The sequence below is a fragment of the Palaemon carinicauda genome, chromosome 7 (assembly GCF_036898095.1).
Source record: "Palaemon carinicauda isolate YSFRI2023 chromosome 7, ASM3689809v2, whole genome shotgun sequence".
Lineage (NCBI taxonomy): Eukaryota > Metazoa > Arthropoda > Malacostraca > Decapoda > Palaemonidae > Palaemon > Palaemon carinicauda.
The window spans coordinates 134649558-134673294 of record NC_090731.1 but is presented as its reverse complement, the minus strand read 5'-3'; the positions used below and the strand labels follow the sequence as shown (position 1 = coordinate 134673294).

Below are 23737 nucleotides of genomic sequence, written 5' to 3'. Positions count from 1 at the left end.
AGGATATGTTCAAGCACATATGAACAGAATTCAAGAACACGTTTTAGCATCCATGGGACGATCAGGAATGCTAGTGCCTATATAGAAAATATGCTTAAAATCCAACATTGCCCTTCTAGTTTATGTAATATTCAAATCTTATAAAGTATTGTTCCAATTCATCATCAAAAGATTTAGCTTATGGAAGTTCTGAGAAATCATATGGCGGTTGAATATTGAATTGGGAAAATCGGCACTGGAACTGATAAAAAGTAGAATTAAAGCAGGTATGGATTGGAGGGAAGCTTCAAAATGTCCTCCCAATGATTTATACATGAAGCCATATAATACACATTTTGGGCCATATCCTCTGAAAGGATCAGTTAAAATAAGAGCTCATGTAAAAAAGATGTTATTCAAATAAGATAGTTTTTAAATGATTGTACTGTAAGGGACTTTATCAAGTCTGTAAGTCTTAAAACCTTTTTTTTCAACATTAAACTTACCCGACGATCATATAGCTGTCAGCTCTGCTGCCCTACAGAAAAAAAAACCTACGGGCGGAATACGCCAGCGATCGCTATACAGGTGGGGGTGTACATCAACAGCGCCATCTGTCAAGTAGGTACTCAAGTACTCGATGTCAACAAAGAACCAATTTTCCCTCTGTCGTGCCCATGGCAGGACCTACTAAATACGCCGTCCCTAACTGGATTTGTTTTCACAACGATTTGGTGAAGTACACTATTCCAGTTTTGAGCTTTCGCTATGCAGGGGTTTTATCTTCATTTCAAAACTTGAACTCGTTTTCGATAGATTTAATTATGGTGACGAAGAGAGTATGGACTCTCTTTCACTTTTAAATGGCCGACCCGTCCCTTAGACGGAAGTGTGTTTAGGTTTTTGGTAATTTTGCTTAACACGTTATAGATCCATTTATTTTATATCTCTCCGCCTTTTTAGGCCTCTTCGGTTAACTTTCCAATTATTATAAACTTATAAAAAATAAATTTTTATGTTTGTTTATATGCGACCTTTCCTAATAGTAGGCGGTCCTAACTTGGAACCGAAGTTAATTAACATTGAGCCCGTTATATCGTATTTAACCTTTAAAGAATTTAATACTTTTTTTTAATTTTAATGTTTTATGGAAGAATTTCTTTGATAGTCTCGTACTGTTTTCAAAGATGAACTAACGTTTAGTTTTTAGTCTCCGCAGTTGTTGACGTTCAGAACGTTCAACTTGCGCTCTATCGTTACGATAGAGAGAGAGAGTGTATCACGGTTTCACTTTGCAGTAAGAGTAAACCGATTCTAGCGTTTTGTTCATTCTTTCTTAGCTTAAATGGTTTAAATTCTAAATAAAGGAACTTTTTATTTGGGAAACCTTTCAGTTTTTTCCTTTAGCAAATAACATGTTTTAATGATATATAATTGGGCTCTTCTCTCAGGTGCTAAATCAAGAGAGAAGAGAGAGAGAGATAGAGACGGAGGGAGAGAGAGGAGAATAAACGTTTCGTTCAAGCGGGTAACGTTGTTCTCGTTTTTTACTCTTCTCCCTAGTCGCTGTAGGGGAAGAAGGTAAAACGTTTCCAGGGTTTTATTCTTGTTCCCAGGCTTTTTGCGGTGAGAGATTGTAAACGTAGTTTATTTGATCTAGTGTTTAGTCTCTTTTCCAGCCACTGAATTCTTTATCTTTATTTATGTTTTTCTGTTGCATTGTTAAACTGTTTTCGCAATTACTACCTTTTAATGAAGGATAGGATTGCGTGTTTCAGGTAGAAATCAGTTAAAGTTTCGATTTCAGTGAAATAAGTGCAAACAGAAAATCAAAAGTGATAAAGTGATATGCGCAAAGTGTTACAGTGTTGCGTCCGAGGGTTCGTCTGTTCGTGCCAGTTGTTCACCTAGTCCGGGACCTCTTACAAGCTCCCATGCCCAGGGGAGAAGTAATGTCGAACGACTTATGGGTTCCACAGGCCTTGATCGACGAACAGACGTTTTTCCCTCCGTGGTTTCGGGCGTATCTACACACGTTTGCCGACGTGAGATCGCCCCACCCACACAAAGACGAGAGAGCCCATTTATTCCTCGTCTGCGGAAGAGGTTTCTCGTAAGAAACCATGGACCAAATCTTGCAGCTTTTAAGTGCAAGTCGGTCCCTTCCGCGCAAGTCCAACGGCCTAGGTGTAGCCACTGGGTCAGTTCGGACTCGCTGCAGTCATCCGACGACTGCACACCTCCCAAGAGAGGCAAGGTGGTACCGCAACAGGCAGTAACTCCGTCTGTTGCCGCACCAGCTGTTTTAGACCCTCAGTCACGACGGACAGTAGCTCCGTCTGTTGCTGTTTTTTGTAGACCCTAAGTGGTCTTTACTGCAGTCTATGCAGACTCAGTTAGCTGCGGTTATGCAGGAGTTTCGTGCGGAGAAGGTTGACACTGCTCTCGTTAGCCTACAACCTGCCACTGTTGTGCGCCCAGCTCACGCTGAGGCTGCCTGCTCCCACACTCCGGCTGCGGAGAGCTCCACCTCCGATGCGCAATCGACCCTGCCAGACGCATGTTAACGTTAGCCGACGTGCGGCTCCCTCCGTTAACATGCGTGAGCTACCGCATCAGCAGTGGGAAGGTGGAGTCAAGCTGCCGTGTTTTGACGCGATGCGTTAGTTTCCGCAACCCACGGCAGTCCCCACCACGCACCACCACTCCGCTTTGGTTGTTGCCTGCTCCCACACTCCGACTGCGGAGAAGGTTGACGATGCACCCGTTTGCCTACAACCTGCCACGGTTGTGCGCCCAGCATGGCTGCCTGCTCCCACACTCTTGTTGTGAGAGCTCCTCCACCCATGCGCAGTCGACCCTGCCAGACGCATGCTGACTCCCACAGACACACGGAGCACTCCGTTGCCGTGCGTGAGCTACCACAAGCTGCCGTGTTTTGACACGGTGTGTCAGCCTCCGCAACCCACTGTGGTTACCGCCACTCGCCCGCAGCAGACTAGTCAGTCAGGAGTTGAGGCTTCCCCACACAGCTTTGGTTGTTGCCAGCTCACAGACTGTCAAGCAGTTACATGACGTTGCCTTCTGGTCTGCTACTAATGCACCAGTGCTGTATGTCCTCACGCACCTGTTGTGGTTGACAGTTCAGTTTTTGACAGTTCACAGACTGTCAAGCAGTTACATAACGTTGCCTTCTGGTCTGCAGCTTTTGCACCAGTGAGACCCTCACTGAGATAACCTAGCTTTTCTCGGACATGGTTCCTGTAGATGAGAAAGTGCTGTTCTCCCTCCTTCTGATATTCCTTTGAGGACTCTGTCATTTAGAGAGGAGCCTTAAGCTGCTTAGCCTCCTATGGACTTTAATTAAAGCATAACAAGGCTTACAGGGATGGTAAATGGTTCCGCTTCAGTCGCTAACCCCGTCTGTTGCCACACCTGCTCCCATAGACCCTAATGGGCTTTGTTGCAAGACATGCAGTCCAAGCTTGTGTCCTTGTTAGAGGATTTTTTACGGAGAAGAACCTTCTAGCCAACAACCTTCCTATCGGTTGGTTGTACGCCCTGTTGACGCTGAGGTATCCTACTCACGTCCGCCAGTTGAGATGGTTCCTCCACCGGTACGACCCAGTGTGGGTTGCCAGTCGCACGTTGACGTTGAGCGACTCTCGGAGGTGGTTGTGGACGTTCAGTGTGTCACTAGGAAGACGTTCAACAATCAGCAGAGATGACTTGTTGTGACGCAGTGCGGCAACCTCAGCAACCCTGTAGGGGGTTGACTGCACAACCCAGACAGTCTACACAGTTTCGGGTTGACGCTGTACTTCCTCGCGTCCCCATGGTTGACAGTTCACAAGCTGTGCAGCAGTACCATGATCTTGTGTCCGGCTCCGTCACGCATCCACCAGTGCGACCGGATTCAGCGAGTCAGACGTTGCCCACTCCGTTGCCGTTTCCTCATCAGTTTCGGATGAGGAACCCTCTGATGAGGACATTGCTGAACAAGACGATCAACCCCCAGCCCTGCTATCCATCCAGAAGATGCTGAAGAAGGAACACTGCCCTGTCAGGCTGTGGATGAGTCTGGTTAGGACACTGTCATCCGTGGTTCAATTTGTGTCACTTGGAAGACTACACCTCCGTCCTCTTCTGTATCATCTAGCTTTTCACTGGAAAAGGATAAGACGCTAGAAGCGGTCTCGATCCCGGTTTCCGGAAAGATAAAGTCTGGTCTGACTTGGTGAAAGGACTTTATCAACCTTTGAAAGGGTCTTCCCCTGACTGTTCAGACTCCCAACCACGTTCTCTTCTCGGACGCATCGGACGTAGGCTGGGGTGCGACATTAGGCGGTAGGGAATGCTCGGGATTATGGAACTCAAGTCAAAGGACAATGCATTTCAACTGCAAGAAGCTTCTGGCAGTACGTCTGACCTGGAAAAGCTTCAGGTCTCTCCTTCAAGGCAAAGTGGTGGAGGTGAACACGGTCAACACCCTGCTTTGACGTACATCTCCAAGCAAGGAGGGACCTACTCTCTGACATGGTACGAGTTCGCAAGAGACCTCCTCTCCTGTTCAACAGGTTTAGACTTTTCACTAGTAACGAGGTTCATCCAAGGCAACTTGAATGTCATAGCAGATTGTCTCAGTAGGAAGGGACAAATAATTCCAACATATTGGACCCTCCACAAGGATGTATGCAAGAGACTTTGGGCCACCTGGGGCCAGCCAACCATAGATCTCTTCGCAACCTCGATGACCAAGAGGCTCCCAATACTTTGCTCACCTATCCCGGACCCAGCAGTAGTTCATATAGATGCCTTTCTACTAGATTGGTCACATCTAGATCTATATGCATTCCCTCCGTTCTAGATTGTCAACAAGGTACTGCAGAAGTTCGCCTCTCACGAAGGGACAAAGTTGACGCTAGTTGCTTCCCTCTGGCCCGCGAGAGAATAACTCACCGAGGTACTTCGATGGCTAGTAGACGTTCCCAGAACACTTCCCCTAAGGGTGGACCTGCTACGTCTGCCACGCGTAAAGAAGGTACTCCAAGGCCTCCACGCTCTTCGTCTGACTGCCTTCAGAATATCGAAAGACTCTCGAGAACTAGAGGTTTTTCGAAGGAGGCAACCAGAGCGATTGCTAGAGCAAGGAGAACATCCACCCTTAGAGTCTACCAATCGAAGTGGGAAATCTTCCGAAACTGGTGCAAGTCAGTATCCGTATCCTCGACCAGTACCTCTGTAACTCAAATAGCTGACTTCCTCTTATATCTGAGGAAAGAACGATCTCTTTCAGCTCCCACTATCAAGGGTTACAGAAGCATGTTGGCATCAGTCTTCCGTCACAGAGGCTTAGATCTTTCCAACAATAAAGATCTACAGGACCTCCTTAAGTCTTTTGAGACCACGAAGGAGCGTCGTTTGGTTACACCTGGTTGGAATTTAGACGTGGTTCTAAGATTCCTTATGTCAGACAGGTTCGAACCACTTCAATCAGCCTCCCTGAAAGATCTCACCTTTAAGACTCTTTTCCTGATATGCTTAACCACAGCTAAAAGAGTCAGTGAGATTCATGCCTTCAGCAAGAACATCGGATTCTCATCCGAAACGGCTACATGTTCTACAACTTGGTTTTCTAGCCAAACACGAGCTGCCTTCTCGGCCTTGACCAATATCGTTCGATATTCCAAACTTATCGTATGGTTGGAAATGAACTAGAAAGAGTATTATGTCCTATAAGAGCTCTTAAGTTCTATTTTAAAAACCTTTACGAGGCCCGTCTGAAGCTTTATGGTGTTCAGTTAAGAATCCATCTTTGCCTATGTCAGAGAATTCTTTATCCTATTTTATCAGACTGTTAATACGAGAAGCTCATTCCCTTCTGAATGAGGAAGATCAAGCTTGGCTGAAGGTAAGGACACACGAAGTTAGAGCTGTCACAACTTCCGTGGCCTTTAAACAAAATAGATCTCTGCAAAGTATATTCGACGCAACCTATTGGAAAAGCAAATCAGTGTTCGCGTCTTTTATCTTAAGAATGTCCAGTCTCTTTACGAGAACTGCTACACTCTGGGACCATTCGTAGCAACGAGTGCAGTAGTGGTGGGGGCTCCACCACTACAATTCCCTAATTCCAGAACCTTTTTAATCTTTCTCTTGAAATATTTTTGGGTTGTCCGGAAGGCTAAGAAGCCTTTCGCATCCTACTTGATTTGGCGGGTGGTCAAAATCATTTCTTGAGAAGCGCCTAGATTAGAGGTTTTGATGAGGACCTTTAGTATGGGTTGCAACCCTTCATACTTCAGCTCCTAGGAGTCGCTCAGCATCCTATGAGGATCGCTAGGCTCAGTAAGGAAGACGTACTTAAAAAGGCAGAGTAATTGTTCAAATCGTCTTCCTTACCAGGTACTTATTTATTTTATGCTTGTTATTTTGAATAACTGCTAAAATGAAATACGGAATACTTAGCTCATAATAATGTCAACATGTAATGCTGGTCTCTACCCACCCCCCTGGGTGTGAATCAGCTATATGATCGTCGGGTAAGTTTAATGTTGAAAAATTTTATTTTCCTTAGTAAAGTCAATTTTTTAATATACTTACCCGATGATCATAAATTAAAGGACCCACCCTTCCTCCCCAATAGAGACCCAGTGGACAGAGGAGAAAATTGGTTCTTTGTTGACATCGAGTATTTGAGTACCTACTTGACAGATGGCGCTGTTGATGTACACCCCCACCTGTATAGCGATCGCTGGCGTATTCCGCCCGTAGGTTTTTTTTTCTGTCGGGCAGCAGAGCTGACAGCTATATGATCGTCGGGTAAGTATATTCAAAAATTTATTTTACTAAGGAAAATAACATATTATTATATGTACTATGCTGTGATTTCCTCTACTTCTATTTGATAGGCTGCAAATATTACAGCTGTAAGAAAATTTTAACTATCAGTAGCTGCAAAATTATGCCCATAGGTTTTAGCTTTTATATTTAGCTTAATTTTCAATATCTTTGTAAACTTCTATAATGATGGCTTCAATTTTTCCAGGAATAAGTGAGTTTCGTCAACGAGCCGATCATTTTATTCAAGTTGCAGGTGCTCTTAGTGATGCTGTAGAATCAGAGAAAATGAGAGCCATAGGATCCCGAAATCTCATAAAGAGTATGAGTAAACAGCGAGAATCACAGCAGCAGCAGTTACTGGTAAATATATATTTAATGTGTCCCTACATGAATACAAACCACTGTCTTTTAATATTAGTATAACTTCAATAAAGTTGGAACGGCTATTAAAACTTGGATAGTCGTTACTTCCGACAGGTGGTGCACTTTTGACTTTGGCCACAAGCTATACGGACATACTCTTGCTGCCTCTCAAATTTCTGGCTATTAATTTTTTCTATTTCTTCTTTGTGAATGAATAGAAAGGTGAAAGGATATGTGGTTGTTTCTAGGTATAGCTGGTAAAAGGTGTGACAGGTTTATACCAAACTTGTAATTGAGCCCCATCATCTTTGACCTTTTTTGTAGGGGCATGATTATTTACAATCATCCCTATGTTGTGAGTGCAAGTGTGGGCCTCTCTACAGTGGAGTTCGCCTGTGGCTGTATGACGATGACAACTGAACCTAAGAAAGTTGACTTTCCTGAGGCCTTGGTGGTGTTCCATCAGCAGGAAAAGGTTTATGGCAGCCACCAGTACTTCTGAGGCTGCCCTGTGGTGTCTATCCCAAGTCCGGGTATACCTCTGGAGTTTTGGGTACCAGTTGGTGTGGCCTTTTCTGCTTTTGAATAGGACTGTTTTCTCTTCCATGGGAGCATTTTTTTTTTTTTATCTTGAAGGCCTCGGCTTCAAAGAAGGCTGGCAAGAGGAAGAAGTGAATTGACAGTTCTTCCTTCTCTTTTTTCTCATCTTTAATTGATTCTTCCGACTCTGTTGCTTTTAAGAAAAAAAAGGAGTCATTGAAGAAATTCAAGACCAATCAACAGGGCTGATCTCTCTCCTCGCATGTAAGGTACCGAGAACTGACCCAAAGAAGGAGAGTGTTTTGGCATTGCGTTACGTGCTCATATTGGTTGGATGGTTGAGCATGCACACTGTTGTTCGTGATCTGGGGTTCCACCCTTTTTCCCCTTTCCCTGGACACTCAACCAATTGCAAAGAATCAAGTGAGGCTCAACGCAATATCTCTCTTCATACGCGAGAGAGAGATGGTGTGCTACAGAGAACTAACCAAACCAAGGAAGTTGTTTTGGCCCCATGGTGTAGGAGCATACCTTCCTGCTACCAGTGCTTAGTGTCATATTGGACTGAGCTCTCGTACTGTCAGTCATCTCCTTCCCCTTTTCCTAAAAAAATAAGAGGAACAGCTCAGTCTCTCTCCCTAGAGATACTTTGGTATTGAAGGGAAGGAAGATGGCTCATGGAGAGACTCCATTGTATTTATGCAATAAAGAATCAAGTGTGAAAGAAACCTCAGTCTCCTTGCGATCACCTTCCCAGTGATTAGTGTCTTTGTGACTGGTTGCCTCATGATCAGTCACAACGTGATTGTTCTCCTCAAGACTTGGATCAATGGAGACTCTTCCATGTGCTTATGCTATAAAGAGCCAGCCAATAAGAAATGTCTTTAATATCAAATACTGTAGAAGAAACAGCTGTCCAGAAGTCAGAAGCAGAGCATTTCAGTTTAGGATATATTAGGCAACCTCTAAACAATGCGAAAAGTTACGTTAAGGCCTTAAAATTTAAGGGTGCTGTACATCCAGAGAGAAATGCAACACCACCTAGACCAGGTAATGGAAAGCTTCCACTTTATAAATCACCCTTTAAGGCAAATGTCATACTGTACCTCATAATTTAGAATCAGTGCATTTCATCAAAGAGACTTTATCCTCTTCCTCTGAAACCTCATAAGCAAGACTAGTATAGGCATCAATCCGTTCCCTCTATGGTCAGCCCGCCATCTACATCCTTTCTGATCCAGCATAGAGATTTGGCTGTGGCTGGGCCATCAGGATACCGGCTTCCAAGGATGGATCCAAGGTGGACTCTTTTTTTTTTTTTTTTTTTTCCATTCCTGTGGACTCTGCTGTGGTAGTACATTTGGGTTACCAGGTTCTAAGAAAAGCTTCAATGGAGTCTTTTCTTTCCGATCCTATGAATTTATCTGTGGGTGGACCTTTGGAGTTCCCAGATTCCAAGGAAGAAACCACGGGCAGTTCTTTCCATTCCAATTGGTATTGGAGGGGAGAGAGTTGCAGAGGGATCTTCTGCCATGGATGTTGAGGAGGGGACTCAGTAGGAAACCCATGGTGGATCAAAAAAGATTTCCCAGCCCACCACTTGACTTATTTTATGGATGCCCTTTTTGGCTTGAGTATACGGATTTGCAATTCAGCGACTTAAAATTTGAGAATCTTTTGGCATATCCAGACTCAAGATGGAGATTTAAAGATCTATTCCTTAGGGCATGTCCCTAGCTAACCCTGAAAGAAGTTATTCTGATATTGTATAAGTCTGATCTGAATACCATAGCAAAAGCACTATTAGATGATGGTGGTTTTCTTCTAGACCATAATTTGCTGGATGCTTCTGTGATCAGAATGACTGTCAGGCTAGAAAATTCCCTTTTTGGGCTCAAACCATGTCGTCCTGATGGAAGGTTCCTGTAAGTAGCTTTCTTAGGGATATTTGCGTCAGTGATATTCCCAAAGAATTTACCTTTAGGTCTCCAGAATTCTAACTCCTGGCGCGAATATCCTTAAAATTTCTCTTAAGGATATCGCATAAATCAGGGGACGTATATCTTGATTCGACACATAGCAATCTTCACCCCGGATAGCGTTTTCGCTTCGAGGGGGAAAGTGGCAAAAATAGAAGGGGAGCCGTTATCAAGGTACCCTTCCTCCCGTACTATTATTGAGTATCCAAATAGCGCTGTATGTCAAGATAGCGCGTTATTCCTATTGTTGTAGCGGTTTCGCACTGTGATTTTCCCTGTTGCTCTAGTTTTGTGGATTTATCATGCAATCTCCAGCCTCTTCTGCCTCTGGAAAGTTTAGTATTTATTCTTTACGGTGTATAATTTTTAGCTCCTGCTTCACTGTGAAATTAGAGTTATTTTAAGTGTTTGGAGCTTAGCCGGTCACCGGAGGCGCCATGGGTGCTGTCGTTCATAACATATGTGTTACTTGGAAAGTCGAACGACATTCCCGGTTGTAATAACATTTATATTTTGAGGCTATTCAATTAAAGTAATACTAGGATGATATATATTATGTCGATTGTATTCTTTAGAGTTTCGGTGATTTAGGTAACCGCACCTCGCCCGCGCTAGGCTTCCTAGCCTACGCGCTTCAGTTTACTGTCATGCATGATATAAGTCTACTTTCCTAGTGGTAATAGCATTAATAAAATATAAGCTATTTAGGCACATTATACCTGTTAAGATTTATACATAACATTGCATACATTTCCTCTTCCTATCGATCGTATACTTTAGATTTTCGGTGATATAGGTAACCGGAGTCTCACCCTGCTCGAGGCTAGATAGCCTATGCCCTTTAGTATACTCTCATACATGTTCCCGGTTTACCCTCGTGTATCGTTTTATCAATTCAAGCGGAGATAGATATCTCCTAGAATTATTATATAACTCGATACTCGTCTCCAGTGGAGAGTTAGGGGTAATCTCTTCTCCCTCTGAGTGGCGCCCTGTCAACAACCCTATTTTGGTCCTGCCATAGAGTAGACACTCAGGCTTGACTAGGCTAGGGTTTTCTGTCTCTTACCCTTACCGGCGGGTAGCCGGCTTTGGGTTCCTTGACAGAACTTCAGAGTATTCAGTCTTTGCTGACGGCAGAGCAGCAGGGTGAGTAGTCACTCCCCTGCCGGCTTCTGCTGCCGGCATAGGAGGCTATGCCTCCCTAGGCCGCACCTGAAGTGGTTGTATGATGCTGCCACCTTCTCCCATGCGGTCTAGGCTGAAGAATAGACATTCTTCTGCCGCCTAGGATGGCGCCGACACTGAAACGATGTTTCTTCTCTGTTGAGAGACGGCTGCAATCTTGCCGCCTCCTCTTAACACCATTTCGGCAGACCCTAGGCTGAGAAATAGATATTCTTCTGCCGCCTAGGATGGCGTTGATATTGAAACAGAGTTTCTTATATGTATGGTAGGGGCGGCAACCTTGCCCCCTTCTTCCACACTTTAAACAGGACCCTTTTCCCTGCCCCCTTTGTCCTTTAGCGATGGCCTAGCCATCGCAACCTTTTGGACGTCGTCCTGCAATCTCACCGCTTGCCGGCGGGTTGTGTCGCCGGCCGGGGCTCCTACATAGCAGCTGTTTAGTCAATCAGTCTTCCCTTATGGACGCAAGGCTCTGGGAAAAGCTCTGCTGGCTGTGGCGGCTGCCGGTGGGAGATCCCTATTCTGTAGAGTGTTCTTCAGTGCTCTCTTGGACTGCCATCCACATACCGGGGGCCGGCAGTGACCGGCAACGGTTTGTGTGAATGGATGGAAGCCTGAATGATACAATCTCCCCTTCCATTTGAACCCTCTTTCTGGAGGAAGGCAGTAAGATTAAGTGCTTACACCTTTATTTATTGTTAACAAACATTTAATAAGGTAACCCTTCACTCCATGCTTTCTCTCTCTCTGTCAGCTAGTACCGCCAGGTACTAACCCAGCTGGCAGAAGCCGACTGGGCCGGTGCCGTCAGGTACTAACCCCGGCTGGGCCGGTGCCGCCAGGTACTACCCCGGCTGGATTGTGCCGCCGGGGATTAGCCTAGCCGGCAACATGCCGGCTAAACTACAGTATATGATTATACAGTAGCCAGTATATTTGCAGTATAGATAATACTGCAGACAGAAAACTATAGTATATATTATACAGTAGTTATTTTCCAATATACCCTGTGTATCCTTGCACAGTCTATTGTTGAGACCAGTTATATTTTGAAGGAAAAGATTTCTTTCATCAGACTGATAGATGATAAGTTACCATTTACCCCACATTATTAAAACCTTGGGAAAGGTCAGTGTTAAGTTACACTTCTCTACCCCTAGGGGTTAGAACCCTTCCCTTGGGTTTCCTGAATAGGAAAACTCTAGGTTTTAATTTTGGGGGAGGTCACAGCAATTGGCTGGATAGGAAACACAAGTATGTGTCTTTCCTAGTTCCTTTCTAGCTTGTCTATCCTAAGCTATAATGCTAAAATATTAATAATAATATTTTATATAGTTATTTATCAGGTGAGATAAACTACCGCATACTCATTTAATTTTCCTTTCTTTACAGGAGAACCATCCAAAGTGCCTGCTATTCTTCTGCAACGTCAGGAGCAAGGACTTCTGTGGCCATGCGGAGTGCAGGGCTCATGCCTCCTGCGCCACTTAAAAGGGACCACTTCGGTACTGGGACCCCCATTACTGCAAGATTTGCAAGGCCTTGGTTACCGAGGCTTTTGATGGCCCCAAGACAGCGGAGTCAAGGGATGCAGCACGAGAGAAGCTGCGCAGATGGGTTCGTGGCTTTCAGAATGCCACGGGACCTTACCTTCCTAGCGAACGGATGCGCTCCTTGCTGTTCCCAAAAGCGGGTATGGAAGCTGTCATACCCCAGCCACGACCTGAGATCCCTTACGTCCAGATTGCCGTAGATATGGACGTCTCCGACGCAATGCAAGGCATGGACACCCATCAAGAGGAGAGGATGTCTGAAGTGTCTTCGGACATATAGAAGGACCTTTTAGCAGAAGGCCTTGAGGAGGAGTCCACCTTGACTCCTGAAGAAGATGATGATGATGTTGAATCGGAGTCCCTTCCGTCAATTCCGGCTCGAGAGCCGTTACCCTCTACATCTTCTGCTCCTCCATCTGATAACATGAGACAGGCGATGGCCAATCTCATGGCATTGATGGAGAGCCTTCATAAATAAGGCGAAGAAAGGGAGCGAAATGGGAAAGACAAATGGCCCAACTTACCGCCTCCTGTGGGTCTCACAAGAGACTCAGGGTTCAAGATCTCCCAACTTGCTCTGACTTTAATCCCTGGAGGTATGCAGAATACATGCCAATTACCAGTGGCAAGATCTTTATCTCAGAGAAGTTGGGGACCGTCCCTATCGAGGATGTTGAATTCTGGCCCAACTTTCAATCCTACCCAGACTGCTTCGTCCGTCTGAATATGGAACCAGCATCGAGGGAGGAGACAGAACCTGAGTTGGTCATAGTACTTGACCAGGATAAAGCTCAGGCTCTTTTGTCAAGCAGCCTGAAGCAGAAGGGCTACACTAACTCTAAATTGTCTGCCCCTAGCAAGAAGCATCCCACCTTTCTTGCTCCAGCTTCGATAGCCTTTCCCTTTACATCAAAGGGTTTTAAGGCAGTAATGAAGGCAATAAAGGCAGGCAAACCTTGCCCTACACTTGACAAGTGTAGACCGTTATCTCTAGCCCTGCCCATGGAAGATAAGGAGTGGAAGGAAGTCCACCTTACTTTCTCAGTTGGAAAGTTGTAGGCAGATATCGCTGGATGTCAGTTCAGCGAAAATCTCCCTAAGCTGTCTGACTTTCTCTTGCGTAGGGAGCAAGAGACAAAAGAAAGACTGGCCGCATCTCTATCTCTGCAGAACTGCCTAGAAATGACGGCAAGCAATAGTAAAACCCCGGATATGAACATGGTCATGGCCAAAATGCATTTGGCTACTATGGTCAAGGACCTGTATGGCTTTGTCAAAGCCAGACGAGCATGTAGGGAGTTCATGTTTGCTTCTGCATCAGTAAAGCACTAACCCAGGAAGCTGATAGCTTCCAACATCTGGGGTAAGGAACTCTTCCCGAGTGAAGTGGTCAAGGAAGTTGTAGACAAGGCCGCCACGGAGAATAGAAACCTTCTCCAGAAGCGGGGCATGTCAGCGAAGAGGAAGTCTTCCCCGGATGAGGGTCCCAGCCTAAGAGGAAGACAAAAAGACCCAGGTTGCCCTCTCGCCCTGCCAGACAGCATCAACAACAACATCCCACAGTTGCCATGACCGCGATGCCCCAGATGTGGCTCAACCCAAACCAACCTATCAGATGGTGCCTCAGCCTGCTGGTTGCCCAGTCACCAGCGTTCAACCCTGCGTTTGAGAGGCAGACCACTACCTTTCGTCCCAAGGGTAGAGGGTCTAAATGGGGTTCCTCTAGATACCCCCCAAGAGATAAAGGCGGTAAGGGAGGACGCGGTCAAGGAGGTAAATCCTCTGGAAATCAGAAGTAATGAGTTGCTTCAGGTGGGAGGGAGACTCCAACAATTTCAAGATCGTTGGACCTTCGATCCTTGGGCCCACAGCCTAATCAAGAATGGACTTGGATGGAGCTGGAGCCACCAACATTTCCTCAATTCTTCCAACACTTCACCCCCGTACTGGAAGAATATACCCTAGAACTTTTGAGCAAGCGGGTGATAAGGAGAGCAAAGTCCATCAAAGACTGTTCTGTGTTCCCAAGAAGGACTCGGACAAACTCAGAGTCATTCTGGACTTGTCGCCACTCAACAAGTTCATAGAAAACAACAAGTTCAGGATGTTAACCCTTCAACACATAAGGACCCTGTACACAGTCTCGATAGACCTGGCAGATGCCTACTGGCATATTGCAGTCAACTGCCCCCTCTCCTCCTACCTAGGATTCAGGCTACAAAAGAAGAAGTACGTCTTCAGAGCCATGCCCTTCGGACTAAACATAGCCCCAAGGATTTTCACAAAACTTGCAGACGCAGTCGTTCAACAACTACGCCTAGAAGGTGTCCAGGTAGTAGCGTACCTGGACGACTGGCTGGTGTGGGCAGCATCCAGGACGGAGTGTATGCAAGCATCCAAGAACGTGATCCAGTTCCTGGAACATCTGGGATTCAAGATCAATGTCAAGAAGTCTCGACTATCTCCAGCTCAAGAGTTTCAATGGCTGGGAATCCATTGGAACTTAAAGTCACACCATCTCTCCATTCCCCCAGGGAAGAGGAGAGAGATAGCAGGATCTGTCAGGAGAATACTGAAATCCGACAGGATCTCAAGACACCAACAGGAAAGAGTACTGGGCTCTCTCCAGTTTGCATCAGTGACAGACCCAGTGTTAAGAGCACAGCTAAAAGATGCATCAGGAGTCTGGAGAAGATACGCATCAAACGCTCGAAGAGATCTATGAAGACCGATACCGACCCTACTACGATCACTTCTCAAGCCATGGTCAAAGGCCAAGAACCTAAAGAGGACCGTGCCCTTGCAACCACCTCCACCTTCAGTCACCATCCATACGGATGCCTCGAAGGAAGGATGGGGAGGTCACTCCCATCAAAGGAAAGTCCAAGGGACTTGGTCTTCTCTATTCAAGACCTTCCACATCAACATTTTGGAGGCCATGGCAGTCTTTCTGACGCTGAAGAAACTCTTCCCTCGCAAATCAGCCCATATAAGACTGATCCTGCACAGCGAGGTAATAATGAGATTTCTGAATCATCAAGGCTCGTGATCGCCTCAAATCAATCAAGTGATTTTGTCCACCTTCCACCTAGCGGAAAAGAAGTGATGGCATTTATCAGCAGTTCACCTTCAAGGCTTCCGCAATGTGACGGCGGATGCTCTATCCAGGCTCATGCCGATAGAGTCAGAATGGTCCCCAGATGCAGACTCATTATCTTTCATCTTACGTCAGGTCCTGGAACTGCAGATCGACCTCTTCGCGACGAGCGACAACAAGAAGCTACCTCGTTATATGGCCCCATACGAGGACCCTCTAGCGGAAGCGACGGACGCCATGTCCCTTGACTGGAACAGATGGAACTGGATCTATCTGTTCCCTCCGACCAATCTCTTAATGAAGGTTCTCAACAAGCTGAGATCCTTTTGGGAAACGGCAGCTTTAGTGGCTCCCAAGTGGCCAAAGTGCAACTGGTTCCCTCTAGTGATGGAACTGAAGCTGAGGCTTGTCCCTCTGCCGGACCCAGCATTGTCTCAACAGGTCCAGAAGTCGACTGTCTTCGCTTCATCACAGAGAACCCAAAGCCTTCATCTCATGATTTTCTCTCCTTAGCAGTAAAGAAAAGATTAGGGATCTGGAAAGGCAGTATAGACTTCTTAGAAGAATATAAGTCTAAGTCAACCAGAAGACAATATGAATCATCTTGGAAAAAGTGGGTTGCTTTCGTCAAAGCAAAAGGACCAAAAGAAATCTCAATGGACTTCTGTCTGTCCTTCTTTATCCACCTTCATAAACAAGGTCTGGCAGCCAACACGATAACTACGTGTAAGTCAGCTCTGACTAGACCTCTACTATACGCCTTCCAAGTAGACTTGTCAAACGAAATCTTTAACAAGACCCCAAAGGCCTGTGCTAGACTTAGGCCTGCAGCACCTCTGAACCCATTTCATGGTCCTTAGACAAGGTCCTACACTATGTTTCTACAGTGAACAATGAGGATTGCTCTCTGAAAGACTTGACTCAAAAAGTAATTTTCTTTTTTGCTATAGCCTCGGGGGTCAGAGTTAGTGAAATAGTCAGCTTTTTCTTGGTGGAGAAGTTGAGTGGGGTCAGAAGACTGGTCTTCGACCTCTCTCCTCTGCACAAGTTTATTCGTCAAACAAAGTTCAGTATGGAAACTACAGTCTGTGCTTTCTTCCATCCAAGGGGGAGACTTCCTGCTTTCAGTGAAGGATGCGTACTCTCAAGTACTTGCGCATCAGTCCTTTTAAAAGTACCTCTGCTTCTCCCTCTGTGGTACAGTGAACTAGTTCATGACTCGGTGTTTCAGACTGTACGGCTCCCCATGCTTTCACACGGGTTTTCATCTTGGTAGCCCATTGGGCCCACTCGCAAGCGATTTTTATGTTGATGTATCCACATTGGTTAATCCTTCCCTCCTTGGTGAGGCAGTCACTTCAGAATCAAAATTGAATTCTCACATTTTGCCACAATCTGGGGATTGGGATAAACTGGTATAGGTTGAAGCACTTGGGCATGTTGATAGACATAGTACCAACAAGAGTCTTTCCATTAGACGATTGCGTCAGTAAGCTCAAGGAGGTTGCGCTACTGTTCCTGTTCTCAAGATAGAAGTACTAGCTTGGCGCTAGCAGAGTCTTCTCAGCCACATTTCCTCATTGGAGAAGCTCGTTACCCACAGTTATCACCACCAAAGATCCCCTCAGTGGTGTCTCAGGACAGGAGGCTTGGGCTAATGCTGCCTGGTGGCTGGATGAAGAAAACCTCACTGGAGGAGTACCACTTGATTCTCTGCCTCCAGACATGCATCTGTTCTCAGATCGTTGAAAGAGGGGCGGGCACACATCTAGATGACCTGATCTCCTAGGGTGTCTGGTCTCGAGAAGAAATGCAACTACTCATCAACATCCTTGAAATTCAAGAAGCCTTCCTAGTGCTGCAAGTATTCCCAAAACATTTGAGGAGGAATTCAGTCTTGTTAATGAGTAACAGCACCATAGTGGCTGATGTCAACAAGCAAGGGGGCACGTTCTTGCGCCCCTTCTACGAACTGACAATGTGGATGCACATCTGGGCTACATTCCATACCGTAAAGTTGTCAACAAGGTACATTTTGGGTAAGACACACTCAGTTCCCAGAGGCAGGTTGTACGGTCAAAATGGTCCTTACATCCTTGCATAGTGGAGAGGCTCCTTTTCCTGTAGGGTCCGCCAAGGATCGACCTGTTTACCACTCGGCAAAACAGGAATCTCCCCGTGTTTTCCTCCCCCATTCCAGATCCATGGGCTGTGTTTGAAGATGCTTTTCAACACCCATGGAATTAGGTAGACACATATGCCTTTCCTCCGTACAACCTAATTTGGCTGTTAATCAACTTGTTCTTGATTACACCAGGACTTGGGATGACACTGGTGGCTTCCAGATGGCCCCATGCCAAGTGGTATCCCAATCTACTACCTCTTCTAACACAGATCCTGAAAGAACAACTACCTTAGTGAGCTACGGTCCTCTGTCAGCCACACCTTCAGAGGTATCACCAGCCTATGAAGGTGGAGGCTATCCAGCATCTCCTCCAAGTAAAAGGCTTTTCATAAGGCACTGCAGAGATGTCTTGATACTGGTAATGGTCCTTTGCAGCTGTCTACTAGGAGAAGTGGGCCATCTAATGCCATTGGTGTCATAGAAGTGATACTTCTCTGGTCGGAGCAACTCATGGATTTCCTCGTCTTCCTTTGCTGAGAGAAGTGCATCTTAGTCACAGCTGTCAAAGGCTGCCACTCAGATTTGGTCATAGTCTATTGACTGAAATGTATAGCCTTTCCTTCCTCATAAGAGTTGTCTATGCTCATACTTCGAACAGTCTTGCCCACCCCAGGACCTCAGGCTTCCGGAGTGGGATGTGACCTTTTCCTGAAAGTTCTTACTCACACCCCCTATGAAGTTTTGAGGTCATCAGACAGAGATCTGACCCTTAAACCTGTCTCTTTGCTAGCCTTAGCATCAGTGAAGAGAGAATGTATGAATGTTGTGTGATTGATTTTATAGATTAAAATGATAACCAAATCTTGTGAATGTTGGCCCTTTTGATGAGAGAATGCCTTTATGAATTCATTGAGCTTCAGCACGGCATACCATTCCCCTGCTGAAGCTTGGTGATGGGCAAGAGGGCTCTCGAACTTGGGGAAATTGCTCCCCCAATTAAAATCTAAATATCTCTCTCTCTCATCTTTTTCTTCCTCTTAATATTGCTTCAACCTTCTCCTAATTTTATAAACTTTCTTTCGTGTTGCGACCCCAACTCTATGAGAAAGATTTCCCGTATCATATATGTGTATATATTATGTACATATATATATTTTTTTTTTTCTTTGGCTTATATGTTTCTACATCCATTGTAGCCACTGGTGTGGATGTTTCTACGGCCATTATTGTTGCTTGCTTTGATGAATGAGAGGAGGTTTCACAGTTGGGAGGTGTTTGCATTCAAAGCTATATGTGAGAGTACTGGATATCAGCCAATCCAAAGATGATTTGAATCTTTTTGGCGGAACTATTCTTAAGTGTTGGGTCTTCAGAATCCAGGGGGATCTAATGCTTGGGGTAGGACTCTCGGCTTTTGACCTGAAGCCCATCATTATAGATATGGGGAGGATGATTCCATAGTTTCTTGGTCTCAGTCCTAACAGGCGGTTTCAGCTTACACCTGTGCCTCTATTATTATTATTAATTGCGAAGCTACAACCCTAGTTGGAAAAGCAAGATGCTATAACCCTAGGGGCCCCAACGGAAAATAGCCCAGTAAGGAAAGGAAACAAGGAAAAATTAAATATTTTGAAAACAGTAACAACATTAAAATAAATATTTTCTATATAAACTATAAATACTTTAACAAAACAAGAGGAAGAGAAATTGGATAGAATAGTGTGCCCGAGTGTACCCTCAAGCAAGATAACTCTAATACAGTAGCTGTTTTGGTGCTATCCTTCGTGTAGGGTATGGAGTGGACCATCTGGGAAGTATACTCTCATTGTGCAGATAGTGGAGAGTGCAAATTTCCTTTCCGACGTGTGATGCCTTAGTATTCTCGAGCAGGTAAATCAAACTCATCTTTTTTCTTATCTCAACACTCTTAGGGATTCTTCAAACAACGGACCCCCATCCCCTGGATACGCTGACTCTCCCCCGGCACTGTTGACAACCTTTGGCAAGTCTATTAAGGAAAATTCTGTTGATGCCCTCGGAACTGGAAAGGACCATTCTACTGATATTCCAAAATTAAGTAATTTCGGTAACACGAGGAAACTTCGAATCCTTCCTATTACCCAAATTCCAGTAGACACAAACTATGATAATTTATATAAAGCATTTGAGTGCTATGGATGTATAAAATAAATAAGGATGAAATTTAACGATGATAAATGGGATTCATGGATCTCTTCAAATAGTCATGATGAAGTGTTTAAAGCAATAAGTAACATGAATAATATTAAAATTAATAACTTGAATGTTATGGCTTCTCTCTGCGATAAGGTACCAAAGGATTTGGATGTATATAGGGTTGCCGACTGGTTGGAATAAGACGCTAATTTAGTTATGCATTCCCAGAGAAAGCCAAAACCACCAATGTGGCTTGTAGCTGAATCAAAGGGGGATTCAGGGAATTATTTTGAAATATGAAAATTAATTCAGAAAAAAATTGGAACTATTGCACCGGGAGATATATCATTTTGGAAAAAGTAGTTTCCTTATTCATGCCAAATCAAGCACACAATCTGTATTACTGTCCAACCTAAATACAACTAATGATGATTTTAAATTAGATGTCAAACCCCACCTAAATTTTAGTTGCGGAAGGGGAGTAGTTTTTAGCAGAGATCTGTATGATTTTACAGAGGAGGAGATACTGGCCATGTGTCCACTAAATGTATGGAAAGTGCATAAGGTTCCTGGAACATCAATTATTATACTTACTTTCCAGGATGCTGATGTACCTTTCCATATTATTGAAAATGAAAGGATTAAAGTATAACCATTCAAGCAGAAGTCACTACAGTGTTTTAATTGTTTTAAATTTGGACACCCGTTTCAATTTTGCAAAAAGGAGAAAATATGTGGTATTTGCTCCAAATCTTACCATGGAGAATGTGCACTTGGAGAGATATGTTTAAATTGCAACTCGAATCATAATTCCACAGACAAGAGCTGCGGGCTGTATAAGTTGGAAGAAGCTGCCCTTAACAAATTTAATTTAGAACATATAAGTGTGGAAAATGCCAAGAAACTATTAAATAAATCATATAGCTATGCTAAATTATTAAAATCAAACCCACCTAGTCCTGCCAATGCCTCTTAAAAAAATGCTGAATGATAAGATAAGCATATTACCTCCTGAGGCTTTACCACAGTGTATTAACACTAGAGCATTGCCCGTCTCTGTACAGCCTTTGTCCCCCATCACAAAAACTAGTACAAACCTCTCACAGGCCAAGTCCTTGCCTGATTTGATGGAGGTTCCACCTAAAACCAGCTTACCTGATGCACCTGTAGTGGGAAAGGGGCAAAAACCTACAATCTTACCATCTATTAATCATAAAAGAGAGAGACTTCCATTAGAAGCATTAGAGTTATGACATCTAATAAATTTGATGTTTGGCTGTTGATGTTTCTAATGAACTGGAAGATAAATTGAATAAATCAGAAATTCAAGTTGAGGTCCACCATCCACCTCAACAAATAGATCAAAAGGATACAAAGAAAAAGACAAACATAAAACCCAACATATCAAGACCATATGTGAAGAAACCTACAGGTAATAATGTTAGATTAAAAACTGCAAATGAGAAGACCTCATCCAAGATGTCTTCCAGAAATAATCCATAGTTTTCTCCTGCAGTTTGCAATGGAATTTTCAGTGTTTAAGGGCCAAATATGAAGAACTAAAGCTCCTAATTCATGAACATTCCCCCATAATTGTATGTTTACAGGAAAGTATGCTTGATGCTAACACTCCTTGTCCTCGAGAGTATGTTAGCTATAGAACACCATATAATCAACAAGCAGGGAGCCATAGTGGAAGTCTCATGTACGTTTATCGAGATGTTCCCCAAATACCTTTATCTATTCGTACACCTCGACAGGCAATGGTTGTACAGATTGATAAAGGGAGAAAATATACAATATGCTCTCTGTACTTGCCTCCAAATGATAACAAATCGTATGATAATTCAGTAGAGGTGATTCAACAGCTCCCTCAACCTTTTCTTTTACTTGGAGATTTTAATGGTAGACATCCTTTGTGGGGAGATGTTTTAGCAAACACCAGGGGAAATATTATATCATCAATTGTGGAAAAGGGGGATGTCGGACTCCTGAATACAGGAGAGCTCACAATTGCAAGCTCTAACTACCTTCTTGATTTTGATTGGAGGACATTAGATGATTGGCATACTAGTGATCATGCATCAATCATTATAAACACCAACAAGGGTCAACCTTTACAAAGGTCTCCATGATGGAATCCTGGCAAGGCAGACTGGGTTAAATTTTGTGAGCTAAGTGCAATTGAGAGGAGTGCAGAACAGTTTGAAAGTATTGATGATGCCATAGACCTACTGAATGGAACTCTTCATACAGCAGGAATCAATTTGATTCCCAAAACCACAGGATTATTCAAACGACGACCAGTCCCGTGGTGGTCTTCAGAATTAACTGCCCTGCACAGAGCCACCAGAAAATCTCTAACTAGATTGCACAGACGCTGTACTGATGAGAATTTAATTATATACAAAAAGTGTAGAGCACAGTTCCATCGTGCCATGAAAGAAGCTAGGCTCCAATCTTGGGTATCTTTTGTTTCTTCACTCAACAGTAGAATACCACCATCTTCTGTATGGAGGAAAATAAAAAAGATTGCAGGCAGATATACCCCAAACCCACCACCAGTGTTGAAGGTGAACGGTCATTATGTGACTGAATCAAATAATGTCAGCAATGCCCTGGCTGACCATTTTTCAAATGTATCATGCAAATGTGAAGGAGCTCCTGGTCACCAGTTTAGGAGCATTAAAGAATAGAAAATTTTAAATTTTGCAATAGGAAGGGAAGAGTCATATAATTCTCCTTTTACTGAAAGAGAATTTTATTCCGCACTTGCTAATTGTAACAATACAGCCCCTGGACCCGATGGAATTCCATATGTAATGATTAAACATGTTCATTTTAATACAAAGTTATTTATTTTAAGCATTATTAATAGAATATGGCATGATCATAGTTATCCAAGTGTTTGAGAACTAGCCATTATTTTAGCCTTTTTAAAACCCAGTAAGGACAAGTTTTTAGCAGCAAACTATCGACCAAATGCATTGACATCATGTTTATGTAAAATCATGGAGAAGATGGTCAATGCAAGACTAATAGGGTACCTTGAAAAGAAGGATATTTTATCACCCATTCAGTGTGGATTCAGAAATATGCACTCAACGACTGATGTGGTGATACGACTTGAGTCCTCTATTTGTGAAGCCTTTGCTTCCAAACAGCACCATGTGACAGCCTTTTTTTTTTTTTTTTTTCTACTTTGAAAAGGCATATGATACTACATGGAGAGATGGTATCCTTAAAACCTTTCATAAAATTGGATTAAGAGGAGAGCTACCACTGTTAATCCAATCATTTCTTTCACATAGAGTTTTTCAAGTGAGAGTGGGGGAAACTATTAGAGTATATGTCAGGAGGAGGGAGTTCCTCAGGGTAGTGTGCTGAGTGTAACCCTGTTTGCACTAGCAATTAATGGGATATCATTCCCCAGGATGTTCTCTCCCTGGAGCTAGAATGACAATGGTTGAGAGAAAACTACAACTCGCAATGGACAAAATTATTCAGTGAGCTGATGTGAATGGGTTCAAGTTTTCAACAAGCAAAACTACTATTGTCCATTTCTGTCTTATCTGGGGAGTACATCCAGATCCGGATATATATATGAAAGGTCAACGTATCCCATGTGTAGGTGAAGCCAAATTTTTAGGATTGATTTTTGATACTAGGCTTACATGGGTTCCTCACTTAAAGGCGATGAAAGCTAAATGTTTTGAGGCTCTGAATCTTTTAAAAGTATTGTCCCATACATCATGGGGGCAGACCGTAAAACTATTTTAAAATTATACCTTAATTTTTCAATATTAAACTTAGCCGGTGATTATATAAGCTGCAGCTCTGCTGCCCGACAGAAAAACTCTACGCTCAAAATCCGCCAGCGATCGCTATGCAGGTA

The 23737-nt window shown here is 43.9% G+C and overlaps 1 protein-coding gene across 2 annotated transcripts in view; it reads left to right on the top strand.

Moving 5' to 3' along the window:
* IFT20 (intraflagellar transport 20) overlaps positions 1-23737 on the top strand; it is a 94400-nt gene that overhangs the window by 59823 nt on the left and 10840 nt on the right. For both annotated transcript variants that reach the window (XM_068376355.1, XM_068376356.1), the window contains exon 3: positions 7028-7182. In XM_068376355.1, the coding sequence (XP_068232456.1) occupies positions 7028-7182 (155 nt within the window). The remainder of the gene's footprint in view (positions 1-7027; positions 7183-23737) is intronic.